The sequence below is a fragment of the Mesitornis unicolor genome, unplaced genomic scaffold (genome assembly GCF_000695765.1).
Source record: "Mesitornis unicolor isolate BGI_N332 unplaced genomic scaffold, ASM69576v1 scaffold19444, whole genome shotgun sequence".
In the NCBI taxonomy this organism is placed as follows: domain Eukaryota; kingdom Metazoa; phylum Chordata; class Aves; order Mesitornithiformes; family Mesitornithidae; genus Mesitornis; species Mesitornis unicolor.
The window spans coordinates 2,669-28,105 of NW_010181015.1; the positions used below are offsets into that span (position 1 = coordinate 2,669).

The 25,437-nt window shown below is 39.9% G+C and overlaps 1 protein-coding gene across 1 annotated transcript in view; it reads left to right on the top strand.

Annotated features, from left to right (window-relative positions):
- TRUB1 (TruB pseudouridine (psi) synthase family member 1) overlaps positions 1 to 25,437 on the top strand; it is a gene marked incomplete at its 5' end in the record, with an annotated part of 26,443 nt that extends 1,006 nt beyond the window's left edge. The window contains 6 exons of the mRNA XM_010183297.1: positions 2,458 to 2,513; positions 15,110 to 15,191; positions 20,883 to 20,955; positions 22,257 to 22,396; positions 23,507 to 23,563; positions 24,949 to 25,437. Coding sequence (XP_010181599.1) covers positions 2,458 to 2,513; positions 15,110 to 15,191; positions 20,883 to 20,955; positions 22,257 to 22,396; positions 23,507 to 23,563; positions 24,949 to 25,163 — 623 coding nt within the window. The remainder of the gene's footprint in view (positions 1 to 2,457; positions 2,514 to 15,109; positions 15,192 to 20,882; positions 20,956 to 22,256; positions 22,397 to 23,506; positions 23,564 to 24,948) is intronic.

Sequence of the window (25,437 nt, forward strand, 5' to 3'; positions counted from 1 at the left end):
AGACATTTTCCTCTTACGTGGATGTTCCCTTTGAGAGTGCTGCTGCTCATTGTGGGAAGTCAACAGCATTGATCCATAGGAAAAGAAAAATCACTCCTGCTTCTTAATTGCTTCTCCTACTGTCCTCTGATATCCAGCAGTCTCCAAAGCCTGCTCTTGTGGCATGGCGGAAAGTACTTGGGCTTGATGTGCTTGGTAAAGACAAAGAAGTGCATCACCTTAATATGCTATGGATTGATCAAAAAAGGCACAGGATCTTTCCTTCCACTGCCGTAAAAAGCACACGGAGAAAAATCAATGGTAGCTAGATTGGAAAGGGCAAAACTGGAGAGGAGTGTGAAAGGGAACGTACCCAGATTTCTTGTGGAGTCAAGTAAGATAATGAGAATAGAGGGGTGGACACAACAGGAATAAGTTATTCAGAAAATGAGTGCTGGTTTTTGGCATAGGGCGATGAGGCAGGATGCTTTCTTTCCTCAGGCACAGTAGCATAATAGAAGTATTTATTTATGAAACCTGTAACCTTTCTTGATCAATACTGCTGTTTTCCAAATTTTCTGTACTGCGTATCTATAACTTTGGTCATGGGAATTAGTCGATACAGAGTCTTGCTCAGTGTGCCAAGTGTACTGCAAATAACCACGCAGTGCTTTTCATCAGAAAATGTACCTTTGTATTTCTTTTCCTACTGACAGCAAATGCAGATCAGGAAGGCCCTTGGAGACAGAGCTCAGTGATCTATGGTGTGTGAGTGAAAGGAATCTTAGAGACTGGGTGGCATGGGATGGCCCTGCACTGGTAGGAGCCTGGAGCGACTGCTGTCTGAGAGGAAACATCTTTTGTCTGTCCCCATCTGTGGCTTCCATTGCATTTAGAAGGTGGTGGGAGCTGGGACTCGACTTCTACTTCTCAATGTTAGGTCTCATATTTTAGATAGAAGAAGCAAGGAACTGTAGGTCAAGTCTTAGTGAATATATGTTTAATATGAGTCTAAGGCTGTGGTTGCAGTTCAGTGTGTCTTGCTGTACAATGGGAATTGTAAGTATATGGCTTGTTTCTATGTGGCAGTTATGAATTATGTCTCTGCAGTAGAAGATGAAAAAGTATCAAAATTAAAAATTCAGTTAAACCTTGTTACACTCTGTGTAGTCTGGCAAGTTTAGTTTATGTCACTTTTCAATAATCCACATGCAACACAAGCTGGTGATTAATGGGGAAAATTGTTAGGTGCTTGCTCAAAAAAAGCATTCAATGTCTCTTTAAAATGATTCTATTGAATCTCTTGACACTCTACAGGAAATTTCAGCTCAGCATGTCATCACGTTGCAAGAAAAGTACTTGGTTATAAAGTTTTATCTGTGTGCTTTTCTCCTTTTCTCATCCTTGTTGCAGCTCTTTCCTATCTGGCAAATATGCCAGGAACAGGCTGAACTGAAGGTCTACCAAAGCACAAGCACGAGGGCATGTGTGACTAAAACCCCTCAGAAACAAGAGGAGAAGTAGTCAAGAGTAAGGAGTAGCCTAATGAGTCTGAGTGTAAAGAGTGAGAAGCATTCGAGCACAGATATTTGTTTATAAAAAAGGAAAAAGTTCACTGTCTGGTTTGATGTTTTTGGTACTGGCTCCTGTTTAACACAAAGCTGATTTCCTGTAAGCTCTCTTAATTCCTTTAGCTTTTTTTTTAAATCAAACACATAAACTGTTAACATATTTTATGAGTTGTACACAAAACTAATTTCCTTCTAAAGTTTTCACTGTTTCTTTGGATTGCTGTATGTGAAGAAAATCAATAGGAAAGCATATTTGAGGAAAGCATCTTGTAAAAAGCTTTAAAGTGAAATATAAAACAGAGCTCTTCTTCTGTCTCTTTCTTTTATGGAAAGCTGACTGATTGTTGTTTTGCAGAATACTGGTTTGGGATTGAAAAGACAGTCTGTACATACACAATTATGGGAAGGTTTGAGTATAAAAGATTTTTGAGAGACAATTGAACCTTTTGATTGTTTTATCTCTCTGCTGTGAGCCTGGTAAACAATTTCATTATGCTATCTTGGCTGTATTACTCTTGGTCACTATCAACCTTTAAAAGGGCTGTTTAGTTACAGTGAAGGCCAGATTCATTATTAGTGAGCCATCGCCTTCATCAAACCAGAGGTGATGATAATTGCACTATCCATTTGGTGATTAAAACAGAAACAAATCTAGGGGTTGAATTAAGGGGTTTGTTAACACTAGATGAAGATTATTTATCTTCTGCATTAGACTTTTTTCCCTTTCACTAGTCTTGTGTTGTTTGAACATCAGAGATACGTTCTCAGAAGCACTGACTCCTTTTATATACAAACAGAGCATGAAAGGCTGTATTTCTGACTAGGATAATATTTACTAATCAGTGGTGTTGAATAAGGGAACTGCAGAGCTGTTTCTGAAGTGGCATTTCTCCTTCTGTCTTTGCAGTGGTTGGTATTGGAAAAGGAACAAAAATGCTGAAAACTATGTTGGCAGGTTCCAAGGTAAGGAGAGCGAAATTATTGGTATTAATGGGGGTTTTTGTTTGTCTTTTTTCTTCCAATGAAGAGCTGCATCAGCAAACAACTATCTCAGACATCATTTACTGTAAATGTTCGCTTTGATTCCTTTTTGTGTTTAGTCAGAAATTTGATATTAAGGCTTTCACATCCAGAATGGTTATTTCAAAACCTTTGTTTGTCTTGGTTTTTCTACAAAATGTTAATAAGGACCAGACTCCTATTTTACAGGAAGTTTTCTGTAGTACTTAGTGTTTTCAGCAAAAGAGAAAAACTGTAATGACGATAGCACTGTAAATGATGTTTTTGTGATGTAATTGTGTATGATGGTTCAGTTTTTGGTCATTTTCCTTATGTGGAGATAGCATAATTGTTATTTAGCTTGCAGTAACAGATGGTTTTTGTTTCTTTCCTCTCTTCTTAAATACCGTGGGGCCTTAAGAGGTGCCTTTTGGAATTAAGAGTGTTTTGTGTTTGTGATAGTAGCTGTCATTCCAGATTGCAGTTTATGTAGATGGGTGCTCTACGAAGAACATGCAAGAAGCCAAAGTTAACAAAAGCCCCGTGGCTGCAGGAGATAATCCAGACTGGAGCCTTGGCAGAGAGCAATCTCATCCATTACTGCTTTTGATTAGTTGTGCTATGTCTTTGTTGTGTGCACTCCAGATTGTAGGTGTTACGTACAGAAACAAGTGCATGTACTCCCAAGAATAATCTACCAGTGTTGCTTCCTTCTTTGCAAGTAAAATCCTGTGGTTTTAGCCAGTGTTTTTAAATAAGAAGTTTAGGTAAGAATGACAGATGCAGAAATCAATTAAGCTTTCTAGATTTCATGTTATACTCACGGAAAGTCAATAGTGGGCTCAGCAAATTGATAGGCTTTTTAATGCATTTTATTCTGCTGTTTTTCCCATTCTCTCTTGATCTGAAAGCTTAAGTGTTTACAGCTGCTGAACTGATAACTTGAGGTAGAATTTGATTGGCAATCTTCAGTTCAACTCAAAGGGAAATAATTTGACAGAAGAGAATACAACCGAGATACGAAGACGTAGCTATAGACCCTGATCCAAAACTTGCTGTAGCCACTGACTCTTTGCGCCGACTGTAATGGGTTTGCATTTGGTTTATATGGCCAGATTTCAGAGGCATCTGCATTTTGAAACGTGCAGGGAGCAGCTGGGGCTGGATTTACAGTGGAAGTGTAAGCAGTTCCACCTGACAACTCCTTTCGAAGAACTTCTAACTTAAAAGATGGCATTGAGATACTTCAGCTAAATTAAATCATCATAGCTAAGTAAGTGAAAATTGTTGATTTAAAAATGTGTAAAGCAGTTGAAGTATCTCTTAAGCTGATGTTCACAGTGGAAACAGCTGTGATGGATGAAGTAGTTTCAATTTTCTGGCAGAAGAGAGTATGTGCAAGCTCCTTGGCAACTTCACCGTGAAGTCCTGTAGGCAGCAGGAGTGTTATCTAGCCAAATGTTGTGTCCAGATAGCTCAAAAAGGCTTATAGCTGCTGCTGAGGGACAAGGGCATGGCACGCAGGGGAGAAATGGGCAGTGAGAGCAGACTGGTAAACTACTCCAGCTAGATCCCTCAGCTCTCGCCTGGCCTTGCATTGGTGTAGGCTGTGGACACACAGTTCAATGAGGCAGGTGAGGTTACATCCTTACAGTAGATCAGCTCTGCCACTGCAACTGTTGTGTGTGCTGATGTGGCAGGGAGTGTCAGGTAGACATCGTCTGTGCCAGGTGGTCATGAGCCTTCACTTGGAGCTTGTCTTGTCTTTGCTTTCCTGTTCTCTATTTACACTTCAATAAGTTAGGCGTGCAATAAGCTGAGAGGCTTAAAGAAGTTGGAGGATCTTCCACAGATATTGGCCTGCTTGTTTTTTTGACCACACTGACCACAAAAGCTCATAAAGTACTGAGACACCTGATACAGATAAATCCCTGTCTAAATAGATTTGGGTATTTTTTTGCATCCCATGCTATGTGCTAGGAGCTTATTCTCTTATTTCATTTATTTTTGCCATTGTGCATGCTAAAGTGCTTGTTGAATTGTGATATTTTTCTTTTGTTCCTTTCATTGTTATAAAGATTTAGATGAACTGTCTGAGCCTCTCTGGTTAGGATTTACTGTTTGGTTATAGGGAGGTATCTCGTAAAGAAATGGTTCAGTCTATCATTGTTGGCAGCAGAGCTACGCTGAGTGGCCAAAACGTATGTTACTGCAGTAAACTCCATATGGTGGCTCTGCCAGAGATTGGACTATTTCTGATTTTTTTTCCCAAACGTTGTGTGAAACTTTCCTGACTCTGTGGCAGCTCTGAACATTATCGCTTGATTTGCAACTTGCAAACACATTGTACAAGGAGTGTTACTCTTTCAGTGTCGTTCGAGTTCTCCATTAGTTTGCCCTCCTTATGAATTAACTCAAAACAAATAGAAACGTGCAGCTAAGGGCAGTACCTACTTAGTGTTCCAGTTTTCTCATGGAATTCTTAATATTTATCCAGAAATAAAAATATGTGTAAGCTGGCTTAGATTTTATTTGTTTGCTTTATTTTGTTTCAAATGTTCCAAGTGAGGGGGAGAAGCTGAATCCTTTTGGAATTTAAATACTGAGCGCTTAATACGTGCTCTGTTGGAGAATCACTTTTCCTTCCTGTGTTCTGGGATATGGACTTGGTCTTGCCTGGACTTTTTGCACTGCATTATTTTGAGAGAAGTTGTTTTATCGTGTTTGCAAAAAAGTTAGTAGAATGAGAAAATATTTCCTGCTTCAGCAGCAAAATGAATATGATGTGGGTGGACCAATTTTGACTATGGTTAATTGTTTCTGAAGGACTCGGTCTTATTGGTGACTGGTCTGTCTCAAACACAGTGTAGAAGTGATTTTTTGGGGAAATGGTTTAGAAAATGCTAGTTAGCAGCACAGTTTCCATAGTCGTAATCCTGTTTTAAAACCTCTCATCTACCAGATTGTGCTGTTGCATAGAAGCAGTGAGGGAAATGATCAGGGATGTGTCAGAGGAGAAAAGAGGGAAGAGCAGTAAGCAATTAAATTCTTCATTATTCTAATACTTTCCTTTGGGAGGAGATGTCTTCCAACACATACAGCTGTTATTTTTAGGTGGGATAGAACAGGATAACTGAAATTTGCAGACTTCAGTTGTGTGCTGAATTTGCATATTTTCCAATGAGATAAAAATCTGGGTTCACCCTAAGAGAATCTGAGTCATACCAGTGTCAATGAAGCCAGAACTTGGCCATCCATCAGACTGTGCTTGAAATCACTGCCTCTCAATGAGCAAAAAGCATGGATGCATTGTATTTATCTGAGGATGCAACTTGTCATCGTCCATGTATAGTATGAAACCCCCAATGCACAGTGGCCTAAGGGGAATTGCCTGAGTACTTTGCACTGGTTGCACAAGGACTAGTCAAAATAGAAAATTTGATCTCAAAAGTTGTGACTTTTCTAGAATGAAAGACTATAAAATACCAAAATCGCTGGATAGAATAAAACCCAAACTCCAAATGATCACAAGGACTAGAAAGAGAAAAAGAGATTATGGGCAGAATGAAGATACATCAGAGACCTGACATGTGACAACTTCAGTTTATTTCAATTGGAAAAATTTGAGTTCTGACAAATTCTGGATGGAAAATGAGTGCCTGCTCAGTGACCAGGTGTGAAAATTTGCCAGTCACAGTTGTATGCTGTGAGAGAAGGTTTGCCTGGGCAGGAATTGGTTCAAATCACATAGGAGAATTTGTGAGAGACATGGACATTTCTTTTTGCAACGTGATTCCGGGATTAGAGTTTTTGTATTGCAAAATTGTTTCTCTAGAGGATTGGCACCAGATGCTGCAGAACAAAGTGTCCATAAAGAAGGTTGTTTCTTTACCTCCTATCATTATCTTCCTGTCCTAAAAATTAGGCTTTCATTTGTATCCCTTAACTTCTCTCACATGAAGGTTGCAAGCCTTCTTCCCGAATTCATTTTTTTGAATTAAGTCCTTAGCTTCCATCTTTTGGCAGTGAGTTCAATGAATTAATAATGCATTAAAAAGCACATCTAGCAGTTGTATAAGGAGCAGAACTAATGAAGCCTTTTCTTGTGACTTCGTTTGTTTACAGCTCGTTAGACACCAAAGCCCCATGTGGACCTTTTGGTATCCAGTAATACAGTGGGGCTCCCTCCGGAGCCTTTTCTTAGTGGAAGCTGTAATAGATGTATTTCCTCTATCTGTCTGTTTCCAGGAGGCTTATAGGAACTCAGCATCTCCGAGACCTCTATTCTGCTGCCAACATTTGTGTGTTTGCACATTAACATGCACACCATGATGGTCTAAGCGCCGTTTCATTTGAAATCCTAATTTTCTTTGTAAAGAGCCTTGCTGTGGGTTTTTTTTTCCTTAAATGTATTTCAAAAGCAGTTTGTGCTCCAGTTCATATATTTGAGTTACAAGTGTAAGAAAATTGAGTTGACTTTCCTTTTGAAGAATCCTCTTCGTGTTGTGTGCTCTTACTTTTAATCTTAAAAATTTCTTTACAGCATCACCAGCTGAGTTCTTTCCTTCATCTTGCTTTCTTTTGGACCTGGTAAAACCAAAATGACTTATTCATACAGAGCATAGTGTTGTGCTCTCTTTTATTTTCCATATTCTGATTATTTTAACATTATTTTGGAAGGGCAAGATTTGTGGGTAGTGGTAATACTTTTTATTAGACTAATTGGTGTAGTGCAGAAAGCTTGGTGTTTGAATATGAAAGCCCTTTCTCAGGTCTGAAATAAAAGCCATGGATTTTAAATCTAAATGTATTGCAAGTTTGTTTAGAATTTAGTGAAACAAGTATCCCTTAGACCATTTCTGAAAGGAAAAAGTAGTTAATGCTTGTGAGTGTGGTATACCAACAACTCTGGGTGGGCAAGCAGTTACAGGTAAGACTCCAAGACTGTTCCACACAGATGGGCTACATTTTATTACCTGCTTTAGTAAAATAGAGTAAGAAAAACATTTATCTCCTATGTGGGGTAGCAAGGTTTTGTTCACAAGCTTCCAGTCACAAGGCAAGGGGGCTGTTACTGCTTGCTTGATGATTCTTCAGATCCCATCTTGTTTGTGTTCATCTGTGGTTTCAGTTGGGTTTTTTCTTCCAAACTGCAGCCTTATCATGTCCAACTGTCTGTATTTGTCTTGGAGGAGTCCAAACAAAAGTGGTTTGTTTGCTCTGTAGCTCTTTCCCCTGGAAATCTTTCCTCTGCAGCACCTTCTCATTTTTCCCTCTGTGGTTCGTGCCCTCTTACATCCTCACACCTCCTTGTTTATGGTATCCCATTCACTATAAGCATGGCTCTGACTGAGTTTCTGTTTGTGTTGAGATGGGAGAGGTAACAAAAAATAAGAGTGCAGTGTGTGACCTGCTCATTTAAGCAAAATGGATTGTAGCTACACAAAATGTCATTACTTTGCCTCTGTTCAAGCCCAAAGAAATTATTGTTTCCTAGCAAGGGAGATAGGAGAGGAAAGAAAGAGATGATAAGGTTATCTCCTAAGGGAAAGAGGTTATCTCCTAAGGGCAAGAGAGAGCCTGGTAGATTATACGCTGTGGCATGTGAAGGGGTTAGTGTGAGGTAACATCACAGTGTACCATAAATCCAATATCTCTATTGAGTCCATGTTTTTTTTCTGAACCCAGTGGAGTTATGAATTTTAGTTCCCAGGCTTGTTTTGAAAGGTGTTTTATAGGTTTCCCTTGAGGAACAGGACTGCCAGATTGGAGATGGAGTGATTGTTATATGAGAGATGTTAACCCACGGGCAGATGGATGTGTTTCAGCCCTTGTAGACTGGCTGGGTGAAGTCTTCCTGACATGCCGTGGTTGCTTAATTTCACCCATTTAGTTACCATTTTGTGCATTAGATGAAGTATATTACATTCCTGAAGTACAGGTGTAGGACAGAGAAATCTTGACATTTCTGTTACATGGTATTTGTTTCGGTGTAGTGCAAAGATTCAAGGAATACTTATTTGAATGTTTGCACAATGCAGTGCAAAGATGTCGTGTCTATTAATAAAACTTGCCCTACTTCTGTCTGTAGACTGTAACAGCTATATCCAAGTACTGCTACAATAGTTTGCTTTTTGTTAACCACTACTGACGATTGAGAAAGTTTTCACAGAACCAAAACTTTCCATTGTAATTCCACGACCTCTTTCCAGAGCAGAGGAGGTTGGTTCAGACCCGTTGTTGTCTGTGCAAACGTAGCATTGGTTTCTGTCTATTCTGTATTATTTTGCATTACTGACAATTTCTTGTCTGAATGTCTCATGATATTAACTAGAGATCAGTGTCAATTTGTGAAAGTATGTTCGTCTTCCTTATTTTGTCACGAGGAAAATGCTTATATAAAAGGATGGCTGGAAGAACACATGAATGATGTCGGGTTTGATGTGTTTTGAGAATGTACAGAAGGTGTTATCAAAACTTGAAGTGGTGTCTGTGTGAAACAAGATGCATGGAGAGAATGTTAAGCCCACACAGTGGAGGATGCAGAAATCAAGAAGGGCTAAAGTGTTGACTGGATAAAACGGTCTTAAATATGCCCCTTACAAGTCACACATTGTTGGCATCTTTAAACCTGTTACTTGAAAACATATGATACAGTTTTAACCTATTTTTTTAGGCAACAAACCGTAAGAAGATAAGAGGCTGATTTGAATATCTACTCTTTCCTGCCCTGCCCAGTATCCCCAAAACAAAGTTGTAGAAGCAGCAGCTGTTCAATAGCATAGATCTACACTTTCCCGCAGTGGTACCATTAGTAAGCTGGCTTAACATGCTGTGTCTTGCTTGAGTCTCTTTTATGCTAACCCCAGAGGGCTAATCTATTAATAGCTCAGCTTCATGCTCTATTAATATTCACACTTTTTTTGAACTGTTGAAAATCTTGAAGAGACTGCACCTATTGTGCTGCAGAAGCTCTTTCCTCCAAAAATGCAGAATATTTAAGAGCGTGCTCTAGTGTGATTCTTTCCTGCTCTTCCATTCTTGAGGTCAGTGCCCTCTTGACCTTTCTATAATTGTGTGCATGTCTGTGCCACACGTACAGTTCTTGCTTGCATTCATTAAAAAAAAAAGAATAAATAAGGCTGCAACATGGCACAGCTTTATTTTTCTTAATAAAATTCACAGGAAAAAAAAATAGGTTAGCAGATTTAAACTAGCCATTCTGCATTGTTTTCTGTAGTGTTCCTTTCTAGTAACTTGGAGATGCTCTTAGCACTGCCTCTTAGAATTTACTGCATCTTAGCCTTAGCAGTGTCTTCGAATTCACCTAAAGGCTTTCTTGCATTCAATTTTATCTGTGAATTTGTGTGTACCTATAAAGTCTTACTGTCTTATATTCCTGGGCAGAGGATTATTAATTTCCTTAAAACTGACTCTTAGGAGCTGAAGGTCGTCTTTGTTTATGTTGTGCAATCTGCGGTGTAGGTGCTAGAAGAGAGAATGAGGAGACAGGCAAAGAACAGGTATTGAAGCTGAAGATGAAATTTAAGAGCCAACCTGAGGCATTTTGGTGAGTGTGATAGGTTTCTGCAGACAGCAAGTGTCAGACAGGTTTGCATCAAGAGACTGGGGGTTACAAGCAGCCACTTTTACACATGAACCTGCATCCCCTCTCGGATGGTGTGAGCCTATATCGTGTTTATAAGTGGTGTGCGGCCATGGTGCTCTCGGGAGACCTGGTTTTCCTGTTACTGTTGAGATTATTCGCTTTTCCACCCCCTTTTCTGTTCTCCCTCTGACACCAAAATCTAGACTTGCTGCAGTTCTTAGCTACCACCTTAAAGCTTCATTGAACTCCATCTTCTGTGGGTTCCCCTATTACAGGTGGTTCTGGTCCTTCACACTGAAAATCTAGTCACCCTGTACGTTTGAACTTTTGAATAAGCTGACATAAGAGGTCAGAAAATCCTGCGAGTCCAAGAGCAAAGATCAGCTAGTTCTTCAGCAATGACAGTACAATTACAGCATCTAGCAGTAAATAAAATTTAGTGCAGGCTTAGCACAAAGTCAGCTTTTTCTTTTAGGAGGAAAAAAATGAATGGTAGAGAAGAGGAGTTGTAATGTTTGTGTCTATTAAGAGGACACGTTTGGTGTTTGATAATTTTGAATTTGCTCTGTTGTAAAATATAGAACTCCTCCCTCTTCCTGCAGTCTTTATTTTGCCTCTGTGCAACCTGCTTTTAAGAGATTAGGGCTCTGTGCTTTTAATATATTGGAATCTGCTTAGTGAGAGTGCTTTGTTTTGGAAAATAATTGAAACTATGGCAACCCTTGGGTTTTCTCCAGCTTATTTGGCTACCTCGTGTACTCCTCTGGTTGGTGGATGATTAGCATACTGGAAACCACTGGTAGCTGCTGACGTTGTACGAACAGCAAATGTAAGTTATATAAATGCTAAATCCAGAGCACCTTAGTTGTGCTTTAGAAATCATTGCACACAAACTGAAAGTCACTTTAAAACAGAGTTTAAGGCTTCTTCATTATCTCAGTGGCCCAAGTCTACAAAAATGTAAGTGCTCGCACCAAGTGTAATTCTGATCAGCGCTTGCCTGCTGTGTGCTCGCTCTCATTTCCTTCAGGTTCTCTGGAACACTCTTTTTTTTTTAGTTTTTTATTTGTTTGTTTGGTTGTTTTGTGTTCCCTCAAACTTGTCAGCCACACACAGACATCAGTTTACATAAATTGACTTTCTGTTTCTATGAAATATGGTTTCTCTTTGCCAGCTCTCAGTCTCTTGCACAGGGGACTGTAACCTTTATTTTTTATTTTCCTTTTACACTTCTGTGTTCAGTTGCTGCTGTGATTAGAAAATGGGTCATCCTTGGATGAACTCTTACGAACTGTCTCTTCCAGAGAGCTTGCTTGCCTGGGAAATTCTTGCAGTGGGAGCCATCTTAAAATCTTCCTGACAGCTACTGGTGACCTTATTTCATAATAACTCGTGTTTCTGTCTAGCTCTTCCAAAGTGTTGCTTCTCCACGTTTGCAAAAGCTTTTAAAACGCGTTATAATTTCAGATTTCCAGTCTCTGGCTTCTTTCCAAATAAAACTTTGATATATTAACAGTTAAAACCGAGAAGCTCTGTTCTGTGGTCTGTCTGGCGTTTGCACTGATAAGTGGGGCAGACACGCCTGGCAGCCAGCCCAGGGGCTTCAGCCTCCAAGAGCCCCCCTGGGTGGGTTGTGCAGCGGACGGCTGTGCTGGCCCTGCAGCCTCTCAAACAGGAGGAGATTCTTCTTCCTTCTCCTCTTCTTCTTCCTTTACTCTTCTTTCTTTTACAGTTAAATATGTGTACTGATACAGTCTTGCCTTTTTCCTCTCTCTTTTTTTTTATGGATATATTTTCCCTTTTCATGTTAGTATAAGGATTTCTCTGAAATTGGATATGAAATGAAAAGCCAAATGATAGCTATTCTCTTACCAAAGCATTATTGGAAACCATCATATGGTTTATTGTGAGAATTTTGATTGTGCCCTGTGGTTGCAACTCTCAAACAAAATTCCTCTTCCCAAGACCTGTCAGATTTATTAGAGAGTTTGTAATTTGTTTCTTAGGGTTTCCTGTCGTCCTGTTTTTTCTCCAGTCTCGTCTTTTATGGCATGTTTCTTACTAGTCATGGGTATGGTAGTAAATGTCTGCCTGCTGGGGCATTCCCCTGGCTTTCTGGTCTTGTTGAGGCAACACCCACCATGTCCCCAGTCTGTGTGACAGAGTTTTCGCATTACACCATCACTGACAGAGCGGTGGTTTGTTGCTGTAAAGGGTTCTTGAGGCTGTCTCCTCGCTAGTGCGAATGAAAGAGTTACTTATACTTGAGGGTTTCTGATGGCTTTGCTGCCTTTTGTTCCAGTTGCCGTAGCATCTAGAAAATGGTTTTCTAGATGGCTGAGGGATGCAGCCACTCCCTAATGCAGGATAGTTTTTGGGAAGGTTGGTGTGCTCCTCAGGGTTGTTGTCCTGTCGTACAATTGTGAGGCTCTGCTTTGGCACCATGCAGAGCATCTTCAGAGGCTGGAATTAGTGCATGATGCTGCAGTGCTTGCAAATTGTGACTGGGAATGCTCGATCTTGGCTTTTAACGCACTACACTTACATGTTGTGAGACCCCATTGAGAAGCTGAGGTGCTGCTTTTAATCTTTAAATGATTTGGGTTCTGGTTTCTTGAGACAAGAAGGGGGCAAGAACGCAGGGGCTGTTGGTTGGCAGAGTTTTCTCTGATGAGCTTCCTGTCACAGGCTGCACTCGCTGGGCTTTTCCACTGCCTGCTACACCTACTACCTTGCTTTTTTTGTTTCGAGTTGAGTGGGTTGAAGGCAGCGTGGTTGTGAACAGTTGCTGTCTGTTCCTGCAATGATTTGTAATTTAAAAGTACAGGGAGAATGCCCCTAGATGTATTTTATAAAACTGGGAGAAATAAATGGTTGCCAACGCAGGTGAGAAAAGGTCACCAAAGACTTATTAAATGACTCAGAATCCATTGGGTGCTTCTGAGGGCAGTGTGAATTAGAGTCTAAAGAGAGTTAATGCTGAATTTTGACACAAAATAAGAGGAACAATAGATTAAGTCTGGACTCTCATGTTATCTTCTACAAGCTCCAGGTCCTGCACACTAACACAAAGGGGAAGTAAACCCTATTAAATGTCTAGTAAGAATTATGATATATAATTGTAGATGCCCAAGGGCACTCCAGAGACTGATCATAAACCAACTGTAATTCTTAATTTCCTGACCTGTTATAGGCGCCTTTGTGGATTATTGCATTGCTGGCGTGAGTCTTTTGTGACTCTTTAAAGGCTCCTGTAAAGAGTGGGGATTTGTGACTAATTTTTAAGGATTTTTTTTTTTTAGAAACTGGATGCCCTTTTTGCAGAAATTAAAGGGGAATTCAAGTGTTGAGATTTGGATTGTATTTTTCATACAGTTTGTGTTTTCATGTAAACAGATATTTCTCTGTTGCTGGGAGGTCAAATGTAACGTTATTGTAACAGACAGCCTGAAGCAAGACAGCCATTACCAGAATTAAGAGAAAGTACTCTGATTTGGAAACATGTAAAGATGATGTGTGAGATTTAGAGTTTTTTCTGAACTGCCGAGATCATTTATCATGCTGGAATTATGAAGATCTGCTTATGTGTTTTCATTAACCTCTAGAATAGTCGCTGAATAGTGTCTCTTTCTAGCTGTGCTATTAAATGTTAAGAACTAGATCATTAAATGTCTTGGGAAGCAGGCAATTTTGTGGTCCTGAAAGCAGATAATATACTTTATTGAAATATTTGCTGTGAATCAGCCTTCATCCATTCTTCCTTTCATTTTTTTTCCATGCGTTCCAAAAGTATATAAACTTCAAGAGTTTAATTTTAAAATGCCTGATTTTGCCGAGTTGTCAGGGAATTCAGACATCTGCAGTATTTAGGAAGAAGGTAGCCTCAATGTGGTAAGCAAAGAATACAGTTATTTTTTATATTAAAGTCTGCACTCCACTGCCTTTTGTCTGACTGTTCCTGCTTTCGTTTTGTGGCAGTTGCTTGAAGAAATTCATTCAAGTGGCAGGTTGTCACACAGAACAAAATCAAGGCATGTCTTAGCAATCCCATTTGTATGCCTACACTAGTATTACTTGAGCTTGTACTTTGCAAGTACGTGAAAAAGGATGCGTTGCAGTAAAATGTTAGTGCTTATGCCTGTTTGGATGTTTGGTCAACCAACTTCTAGAAGATACATCCTTTTACAACTTGGTTCAAATTTGTATTAGATCAGTTGGGAGTAAGTTCATTGAAAAGGATGGAAAAGAAGGGCATCAGGGGAAATGCAGAAGGGACTGGTGTGGGTACAAGTTAACTGCTTTTTGCAAGCTGCAAACAAACACACTGCAGAATTCTTCAGAGAAGAGCTATGTAAGAAAAACCCAAGAAACAGAAAGATTTGGAGAACCCATGATGCGCAGAGATGTCATGCAGTGGCCTTGCTCTCCTCATGCTGGTCACAAGGCCCTTAGCAGACTCCAGATGTTCAAAACTCCAGCTTTAGGCTACTGCATGTAACTGCATTTCATGGCAGAACTTGTCTTTCTTTGCCTTGAAAGTGGGTGTTTTGCTTTCCCAAATAAAGGTCTTTGTGTCGTTTGCTTCTTTTTAATAAATTGTGAAGGAATAGAAAAACTGTGTGTGAAAGGTACTCTATGTGCCTTGCTTCAACTGTGCCTTATGACACCCCACAGAGATTTTGATTTTACCACTTTATTATTTTCGTTATGGTATTGATGCATTTATAGTAAAGATCAGATTCCATGTTGCTTCTTCCTGGGGTTTCTAAAACTGAAATCACAGACCCAGTCTCCGTGTTCTTTTGATCTTTACTTTTGCTTACTGAAAATTGCTGGACTGAATATTCTTCCTGTCCGGATTTGAAGTATTTGGTAGTTGCAGTCTTTATTAAAACAAACAAAGAAAAACTTGGAAGGCTTTACTCGCTAATCTCTCTTTTTTTCTTCCCAGAAGTACACTGCAATTGGAATACTGGGTAAAGCTACTGACACATTAGATGCTACAGGAAAAGTAACTGAAGAAAAACCTTATGGTAAGCATAAATGTATCTGTATACTTGGTGTAATTTGAAGACATAAATGGTCTCTATCATAGAAAAGCGGAAGGGATGTTTGGGACTTTGTGAATTAAGTTTAAATGTGAAATCAAAGTAAGATTATTTAATCTTCAACTTCAGTGCTCATATAATTCAGACCGGCTTCATGCAATTATATCCAGTGCAAGTGTTCATTTCTGCTGGAATAAAAACAAACCAGGCATTAGATTAGGAGGGAGAAAATAGAATTGGGCAGGACTGTGTCATTTTAGATCCTTGACAGGCTGACAGATGATGTGCTGTCTCCAGTAGAATTTTCCTCTTTCAGTGTATAGTCCCATGAGTGCTTTTTTAGTAACAGCCTTCAAGGCCAGTAGAGGAATAAGCTACTTAGACCTTCCCTCTAGGATGCCCCTTTAACTACAGACTGCTCAACATAAGATGAGCGTAGCATGAACTACTTTCTATGTATGTTCACCTACTAAGTCTTGCTCTTGCTTGCAGTCTGCATCCTAGCAACTTTAATAAATGAACTTTTCTGACCCATAGAGCACAGTGCAAGAGTTTAAGGTTTCATAACTAATCCTGACAGAGAAACGGGCATTCCACAATACTCAGGGCATCTTAAAAACAACATAGAAGTAGCCAGGGACACACCACATGTATTTGCCATTTGTTCTTTCACAGACTGGGGAAAAAGAAAAAAAACCACAACAACAACAACAACAAAACACCAAATCAAACCAAACAACCAACCAACTAAACCAACAAAAAAACCCCCAAAACACAACTAACTGATTGCTTAGCAACTCTACAGGTCCCACCTTGTGGCACCTGATAATAGGTACATGAAGTAAACTTTTTTTTAATAACATGATGAAAAAGGTAGCCTGGATTCCATCTCTCACCCCCAGTCTCCTTTCTTTTGTAGTTTTTCTTTTTGCATGAGGCAGGCAGTTGCAGGTTTCTTGTCCACATTAATTGATGGATCATTCTAAATAGTATTATTTACTAGGTAATGTTATTCAGAGATGTTGGATCATTTGCTTCTGCTTCGGGATTAAGTTGTAAGTCTCTCTAAGCTTCTGACGGACTGAGCATCCACATGGTGTTAGAGTTGGCAGCACTTTATGATGACTGGAGAGAACGCTTCCTCGGTCTTTATGCGTATCTCTCAGAAAGTTGTGGTGTGTTGTGGTTCTGCTGTGCTGAGTAGTATTCATTGTAGACACTCATGTATAAACTGTGAGAAATCATTCTAAGTAGATACAACTCTTGCAGTCAATTAATTTAAGAAACATGTTTCTTGAAACATTAGTTTTGCTTTTCTGTTTTGCACCCAGAACTTAGTGTGTTGTTTTCCTGCACATTTCTTTCACTGACAGCTTTTGTTATAGTAGTTCCCACCTCTGCACTACCTCCTCTGTTGTGGTGGTTTAGCTTTCTGTTAGACTGTGTGCTTGGGGAGCTGGTTTGTGTTAAAAATATCCCCTTTTTTGTTTGCTTATACTTTTAAACTGAGATCAGTTGCATGATGCAGTTCATCATGCAGTCTCATGAAGAGCAGTATTGGCATTGCTGGGGCAGTGCAGTTTTGGGTGCTGGACAAAATTTCCTTTTGCTGAAGCTGATGGCCTAAAGAAATGCTCATGAAATTGGTCTCAGTTGCTTTCAGTGTTGGTGCAAATCAGTCAGATTTGAATTATTCAGAAAGAAGAAAGAAAGAACATGCTTACTCCTTTTTCTCCATGCTGTGTATGTGTATTGTATTTCCTCCCTTCCTCCTCTTCTAATAAAGCAGATATTTCTTGTCTTTTCCAGTGTCTTCTCCAAAGCAGCTTGGTTTTCTGCAGGGTTCTCTGGGTGGCTCACCATCCCTAATCCATAACCCTAATTGGTACTCCAAGAACAGGCAAACCAGATATTTCAGCTTTCCTTTGACACCTACAAGGATCCTGTGAGAGGCAGAGCATCTGCTAGGGAATATAAATCGTGCAGTGCCAGCAGCATCCAGGATTGGGCCTTAGTGCAGAGAAGGGTCACTAAAACAGCTTGCAAGATGCATAAAACTCTTCTTGAATGACTCCATTGGACCACAGGAAGAAAGTGCCTGGAGAAAGTTGCCTGCTATATTAACTATAAGAAACTGTTACATTTTAGTCCTCAAAGTGTCCCTAGACAGCAGTTGAGAAAGCAAACTGTGGTGTATTGCAGTCGGTCACAATGAAAGGATGTACTGCAGAGAGCTCCTTGGGTTTAACCCCTCTTGATCTTCTTGTAGTTTTTTGTTTGTTTCTTAGCAGAAAATGAGTTTGCATTTCCACATGAAATAAGGTTATGGTTTCTTACTGCTCCCAAGCTATCAGAAGCTCACTTTGAAAGCAAGTAGCATTTAGTGTTCTTCTGATGCTTTCTTGAGCACATTAATGTTTGTAGCCCCTTTTTTAAATGTTTGTAACTTTGCACAGGAACATGCATTCTGAAACCCACTTCCAGCTGCCTGCAGACTGTATCCAGACATGGACAACAAAATTCATGAGGATTTTCTGCAGATTTCTGCTGACTGTGCTGAATAATTTCAAAAATGCAGTCCTTTCATCATTCTGCTTGTCTGTTTGCAAGTAATTTGTGCTGTGCCAGATTGAGTCAAGGTCTTCTGCTGTAGTTCTGTTGGACTTTCGTGGGTAATTCTTGTGCTCTGTTTTGGTGTTTTGTTAGCAAGCACAGGGCAGTATCACCCTTCTGTGGAGGCTTCTTGAGGTTGTGGCACTTTTCGGTTTGGTAACTTTAATTAACGTCCTTTATGATTATAGCAGAAAAATTGATCGGCAGTCACCAGTGTTCAGAGGCACAACTGTTCTTGAAAATTTTCTTATTGGAAGCTAATAGACTCATTTTCAGTGTTTTTTAGAAGCACTGGAGAACTGAAATCTTGGGTGCTTTGGGGTGCTGGTAGGATTGTAAGGAGTAGTCCACTGGAAGATACAGAGATCACATAACCCCACTGTTGGTTTAAGGGCTTAGGGAGAAATTGAGAAAACAGTGTTGAGTTGAATGTACTCTAAATAGTGTACTCACAGAGCAGGTACAATCGTTTTGTCCTTAGCTAAGGCTGTTAGTCTTGGGCTGGATTCAATTGTCCCATGGGCCAAATCTCAGCAGTCCTCACTGAAATAACTGTGAAGCAGGGTGGCAGCCACCACACCCCTACCTGAAAGGGCAAAGAGCTGCAGTTTAAGTCCAGCTTCTAACAAAAACTTCTGCTCTGCCATATAACAGATGAGAATGTTTGGTATTTGTGATGAGGATATTGGGAGGAGTAGGCTAAATCTGGGTAGTGAGGGCAATTAGGATCTGTGACAGATGTGTCCTGCAGAAACATCTCTCAACCCTTTAATGGAGCAGAAGAGGGAAGTCAAATGGGAAGAGAAAGTTTTGGGACTGTTGATGCTAATGAGCTGTTACATGTGTGTTCGTATTTCATGCTTGATGGAGGGTTGAGTCCAAATGCTGCCCTAAATTTACTCACCAGGCAAGCTGTTAACCTACTGAACCCAAGCCCACAGTCAGGTGAGGTAGAGCTGCGGTTCTAGGGCCGAGAAGGAGATGGTTCCCCTGGGCAGCAGGTCTGCATTTGCCCAACCAGTGCTGTGATGCAGTGACTGTGGGAGCTGAAGGGTGGTGAGGAAGCTGATTCCCAGTGTGGGCTGTGTGCCCCGCAGAGTCCCATCTGATGCCAGAGACAAATAGGCAGTTTACACATAGTGAAACTGTTTTTTGGGACCAGATTAATAGAGCATTCCTTTATGACTGGGAGCTGGGTGGAAGCTTCGCCAGCTTATGTGGTGTTTTAGGAAACAGCAAGAATCCAGTATAGACCATTAACACAAAGACAGTGCATGCTGAAAAAGAAAGCACATATTTTTAGGTCTTCGGGATGTAATACTAGCCAGCTTGTGCCACAGTGTACTGCAAAAGACAAATATGTTTTATTCCAGATTTAGCAAACTCATTGGTAAATATTTACTTTGATAATACACCGCAACTTTGTTTGCTAATGGCTTAATGCATCGTTCCTCACATGGAGATTCTTTGTTCCAGAGATAGATACTGCCTAAAGCATGAGTAATTTTCTCAGAGGGTAGACGTAACCTCTCCATCAGGCGAATAGGATATCAGAGCAGGAACTGAACTCGGGTGTCTCATTAAATGCTCTAGCCACAGATTTAGTTCAGGGGTGAAAATTGAAAAAGAACCCCAAGTGACACTTAGGGTTAGATCTTAAATACTAAATTCTGGCTTGAAGCAATGTAGGGTTCACAAGAAGGCTGACAGGCTCACCAACATAGACCTGGGTCATGCCAGCTTTCCACCATGTAGTTTTGTTGTGGTATGTTGCTAAACTAGAGTAATACAAACAGAAGATTGAAATGACCATGTAAGCAGCTCTTCAGATGAAGATCTAGACTTTCTATGCGTTTGATTTTGTTGTTCCTACCCCATGTTCTGATGTACATTGGTCTGTCTCGGCATTTCTGGCTGACTTTTGTGCCTTGTAACCTTGCTGTTAAATGCCCTTCTTGAGATGGCTGCTGGGGCCTAGGGAGAGCATCTGCTCTTGAGGCTGCTAAGTGTGCTGTGGAAAAGTGAGGTACCACTTTGCCATCTTCCAAAGCTGCTGTGGAGAGAAACATCTTCTTTTTTTACTGAAAGCATGAAGTACATCTGTTTTGCAAGGTCTGCAAGTAAAGGTTTGTTACAAAGCATAATGAAGGCTCAATAAATAAATGTGACTGGTTTATGTTCCAGGATGCTGTTGACTAAGCAGGGTGACATTAACTGAATATAACTTATGACAAACAGGACTAGTCAAGTCCTAGACAGTAGAAATGCACTGAAGTGCATCGTGATTACAGCTACTAAGTTTGTACTATCTAACCAGATTAGGGATGAATGTCATCTCTATTGAATAGTATTTCAAAGGACCAATGCAATCAGCTACTTAGGTTATAGCCTTCTAATAAAAGTGAGACAGATATGTATGTGTACTCTTAAAAGGTAGTAGATTGCCTAAAGCAGCTATCTTTCTTTTACAGGATTTCTTCAATAAAATTGCCTTACTTAATATTTAACAATACCCTGGTGTGCATTTGCAGGTTAGTTGTTTGATACGGAAATTTGATGTGTTATTCCATATGCAGTCTTTTTCTTCACTAGAAAAAACCCCCACTATGCTTTTGTTCTCTAATAATCTGTGGTATTTTTCCCTGCAGTTAGGTACTCTTAAAGAGAAGTTGCCAAGGTTAGATGAGCATTTTGTTCCTTTTGGTCCTTTAAAAAAAATTAGAATAGGACAAATTCTGTAGTTTTTGATTAGTTCCCAAGAAAAATGGATTTGCAGTCCCAAGAGTGAGAAATTGCAAAAGAAATCTGTGTATATGGGGATTTCTGCCCTTCTGAAAGCGTCCAGACTGTCTTAATCACCTTGGACAGTTTGTTCCACTCCTTTAGTGATAATTCACACTCCTACCTACATTATGGTTTTTATCTCTTTTCTTTGGTGTTTTTCGCCCAATCTAAATTCAGACGAGAGGGAACTCTTAATTCTATCTGTTTGCAGAATGTGATTGATGCCATTGTGCCATGTGAATAATCAGTGCTAACATACTTACTCTTTTCTTTCTACAGACCAGATAACAAAAGGAGATCTTGAAAATGTGCTGCGAAAGTTCACAGGGGACATAATGCAGGTTCCTCCACTGTAAGTCTCACAATATTCAGGCACTCTTGGCAGTTGCATTCATCTGTTGGGACTTGCCAACAGAAGTCAGTTCTCTCAGAAATAAAAAGACACATTTTGGCGAGAGGATAGAGGCAAGGCAGACTTAGGAGTTTAACATTTGTACCTGCAGGTCAGGCCCATCTTAACATCAAGCAGAAATGAGAACCTGGAGTCTTTTTTTTTAATGGTAAATGTAAAGTAGCGAAGCAGTTCTAAACAGCTCTGCAGGGCTTGGTGGCCTCTATCATGTCTTTCACTTAGAAAGCAAAGCTCTGAGTCTTTAATTTTAGTTGTGATATAAGAGGAGGCTTACTGACATCTGTGTGGAAGTGCCTTAAATGACTTTGAATCAGTTTTCTGAAAACTTGGAGTATGAATGAGTGATTAGTGACTGAGCTCCCGTAGCTTAGCAAACGTCTGTCTTCTTGTCAGGTGAGCTGTAGTAGCTGGCAGTGTGCAAGCACTTTGCTTGTGACAGATGGCTTTTATGGTGATTTAAGCTAACATGCTTTCCTTTGCATTTGCAATGGGTCGGTTACTGTGATTCCAATGTGAGCACTGTAAGGTCAGTAATTCAGTAGGTGTTCTGCTTCATGTGACCTGTTTCAAATTGCCTTCTGCTAATTTGAGCAACGGTTTTTATTTATTTATTTATTTATTTTTACTTTTCTGTGGTCATCTTTCTGTCAGGACAAGAGCTGTTGGAGCTTTGGGTAAAGTTTTGTGTAGTCAGTGGAATTAATTTTTATTTTTCTATCGTGGTCCCCTAAACACTGTAGAACAAGGCTACGTAACTTGACAGTTGCTGTTCAGGGAAGAAGTAAAGGTGCAAGGCAAAATTACAGGAGTTGCCTGAGTGGCTCCCAGTGCTCAGCTCAACGTAACACTGAAACAGAGTACGCCCTGCAGACTTCTGAGACACAGTATGTTAGAGGCAGCTGCAAGTGTTGTACCCCTTATAGAAACCCTTTGTTTTCATAAACTATAAGTTGAGTGATGAAACACTTTTAAATCTGTACAGCAAGTGATAAAATACAGGACTGTTTCTTGTTTTCCAGTTTATATAGCAACTGGCAAATAAGATAATTCTGTGTCCAAGAGATTTCAGAAGCACTTGCTGTTTGTTTTTTGTTGTTTTGGGTTTTTTTTTGTGAGCACTTGGAGAGGATTAGAAGGGTAAAATGTATGCTACTGTAGTACAATATTAATAGGATCTAGAGGAGGGGAAGCTTGTTCTATTACAACCCTATGACACAGATTTTCATGCTCTATCTGATCAGCTATTCTGCTTTGAAGAAGGATGGAGAAAGGCTATCAACTCTGATGAAGAGAGGAGAAGCAGTGGAAGCGAAGCCTGCTCGACCAGTGCGAGTGTACAGTCTCTCTCTCCAACAGTTCCAGCCACCACTGTTCACACTGGGTAAAGGGCAGAGATTATTACATAGAGTGCTGCTCCCAGCTTGTTAGTGTTTATTTACACTCAGAATGGGAATAAGAGAGTGAAACGGGTTTCATTTCCGTCAGCTACTTATTTTGGTGTGAGCCCTGTGCAGGGACTTTCACTTTGCAGTAAAAGCACCATATTTTGGCTTTAAGTTAAGATGATTATATGTAATCTTTCTGTGAGGGAACATTCTGAGAGGCTGGTCAGGGGATTATTTGCATCTGTCCATGGTTTTGCAACCTCCAGCTCACTCCTCCATTCTCAGGTCTGATTGCTTCACTGTGCCCAGACGCCCAGGCCTGCTGGCATCTCTCCCAGGTGCAGCAAGGACCAGTATCAGTTACTGTTAGGCCTCCTTCCTGGTTGAGGAGTCAGGATTTTATCCTTCCTTCTGTCATACATGAAGAAACTTGGGGACTACATTAAGAGACACGTTAATAAATAAACCAAAAAGATGGTTGTAAATGTTTGATGCTGTTGTGTGGTTAAGATAATGTCTCTCATTGATCAGCTGCCTTGTTGACCCATAGTCCTCTGATGGACCAGGTGTTGTATGGTGAGCAGGTTTGAGTGACAGAACTCAGCGCTGTGTTACTTCAGTCCTTACTTTACGGTTGGTTGACTGATCCCTGGCAGAGAGGGAAGGGAAGGGCTGAATAAGCAGGGAAAGTTAAAGATTAATTTTAGAATTTTATTAGAGCTGCCTGTGTGCAAGTGTCTTAAAAGCACTGATAGTTATTTTAGACTATACTTGAAATAACTTTTTTCATCATTAGAAATGTGGAACAACCTTCTGAAACCTTTAAAATTAATAGGACTGAAGCATTTTGTAACATACCACAGCAAGTACTTAATTTCTAGTGAGTTAGTTCAGTTGCCATTGTATTTGCTTTCCATCCTGTCTAGCTTAGCAATCTCACCCGCACATATGTTACAGGATGAATAATTGATGTTGCATCCTATAAATATTTTATCACTAGGTTGTTTGCTTAGCGCGTTTTTACATTTATGTGGGGGCATGGTTTCTGTGTAAAGTAGAATTTCACATTGCATTGGCAGTTTACCATGTCACTATTAACATTCCAGATGTTGAATGTGGTGGTGGCTTTTATGTCAGGAGCCTGGTCAGTGACATTGGCAAAGGTAGGCATAAAAAAAAACCATGACAGTTTAAGGAATGAATGTGTCTGTTTATGGAAAAAAATGTCATTTTGTATATCTTCAGCAAGCAGACCTGTGGGTTATTTTGCAGAATTGTAGTGCTATCGCTTGTTTTTATATACTAAGGTATTTTCCTTGGGAGCATAGAGGAGTGAAGGCTAAATAATTGCCAGAGGACCTTGGGGAGGAGGATAAAAATGGAGGAAGTGATAGAACTGCACAAGATAATACAAGGCAAGGTGGGGATGTTTGGGGTTTTTTCCTCCTCCATATGTTAAAGCTAACTCAGATTAAGGATGAGAAGGAGAAAGATACTGTCTCTTTAAACATTATTCATCACATTTTGAAAACAGATTGCACAGAACATTACCATGCACATAATAAACCCTATCTGCTGGAAAAACTTCTACATTTGTGATGGCTGTTCTAGTGTTTTCTTTCTCTTTTACCTGAACTGTGAATGGTTTTGCTTTCCCACAGGGTTATTTGTCTTGTGCTCTATATCTATCAAAGTGCATGATGGAGAACAGATAATCCATTTCAAATTTTTTTTAAACGATACATTCGCAGATCAAGAAAGCGAGTGATGTAGGATAACCCTATGAATTTCAATGTTGTTATTTGTGCTTAGGCAAGCCAAAGATTCTCTTTCTGTTACTGCCTTCTGAGCATACTGGCTTATGTTTAGTCTTTTAATGGCAAACCAAGAAAAAGTCTGTTCTCAGTTGGTTTCTTTTCAAAAATTTTAAAATGCAGTAAAAATCTTCCTGCATCAGAAGGGATGGGAGGGAATATTTTAGTCAACCTATGTACTTACAAGTCATGTCTGGTTGCTGTTATGTTTTGTTGCCCCTCATTATGTAATTCTGTCCTACTGGTATCCGTTTAACATAGCAGAGCAGTTGTTTATATTTTTTTTAATTTTTCCTAATCTTAGTTTATATTATCCTGATAGGTGGCACAGGATAAAAGGGTCAAAAATCCTTTTTGAAGGCAGAAGTGCCAAGACCTCAAAGTCTGTGGAAGAATAGTACATACTCTTCTAAGTAACTTGTGAATACAGAATGTTCTGCTTACATCTTCTGTCATTATTTCCTCTCTTTGCATTCTGATTTCAATCTGGAAAACCTTTTGACAACTTTCTGTCAGATTTTGAACTCTTTGCTACTCTGGAGATCTACTGAAGTCAAAGGAATTCCTTGGCTCAAATTTAAGAAGATATAAATGAGGGATAAATCTTCATGAACTTCCTTCCCAAACAAAGAAAAATGTAGAAGGCTACATGTAAACATGCATTTTCACTGAGTTGCAAGTAGTTAAATTCGACCATGCATTTTTTCTAAATCCTCTTTTCTCCTTTACTGTAGAACTCTCTACCTGTGCTATGATGCAAGAGCTGACCCGAACCAAACAGGGGCCGTTTACGCTCGAGGAGCACGCCCTTTATGAAGACAAATGGACAATTGATGAAATTGCACGATCCTTAGAGCATTGCACGTCTCTTCTCCCGGGAGAGCCGTCTCATAAAAAATTGAAGACAGAGCATCCTGGTGAAACTGCTGTGAGCTGTGAAGATAAGTGATAAGTTGGGTCAAGGAAAAAGACTGAATGATTGAAACATTTTAAGATTGGATTGAGATTGTCTTGCCTCCTGTATAAATTTACAAGTCTGTACTGGGAGGGTGACAAACTGCGGTGCAAGAAAAATGGTTCTTTTGTTTTCTGGGACTAGAACTTGCACTGAAAATATCCAGCACTTGCTGTTTCCTGATCTGTTTTTTTTCCTTCTTGCACGCTGTAAATGCGTCTGCCACTGGTGTCAAATCTTCATAAGCTTTTAAAGAACTTGTAGGATG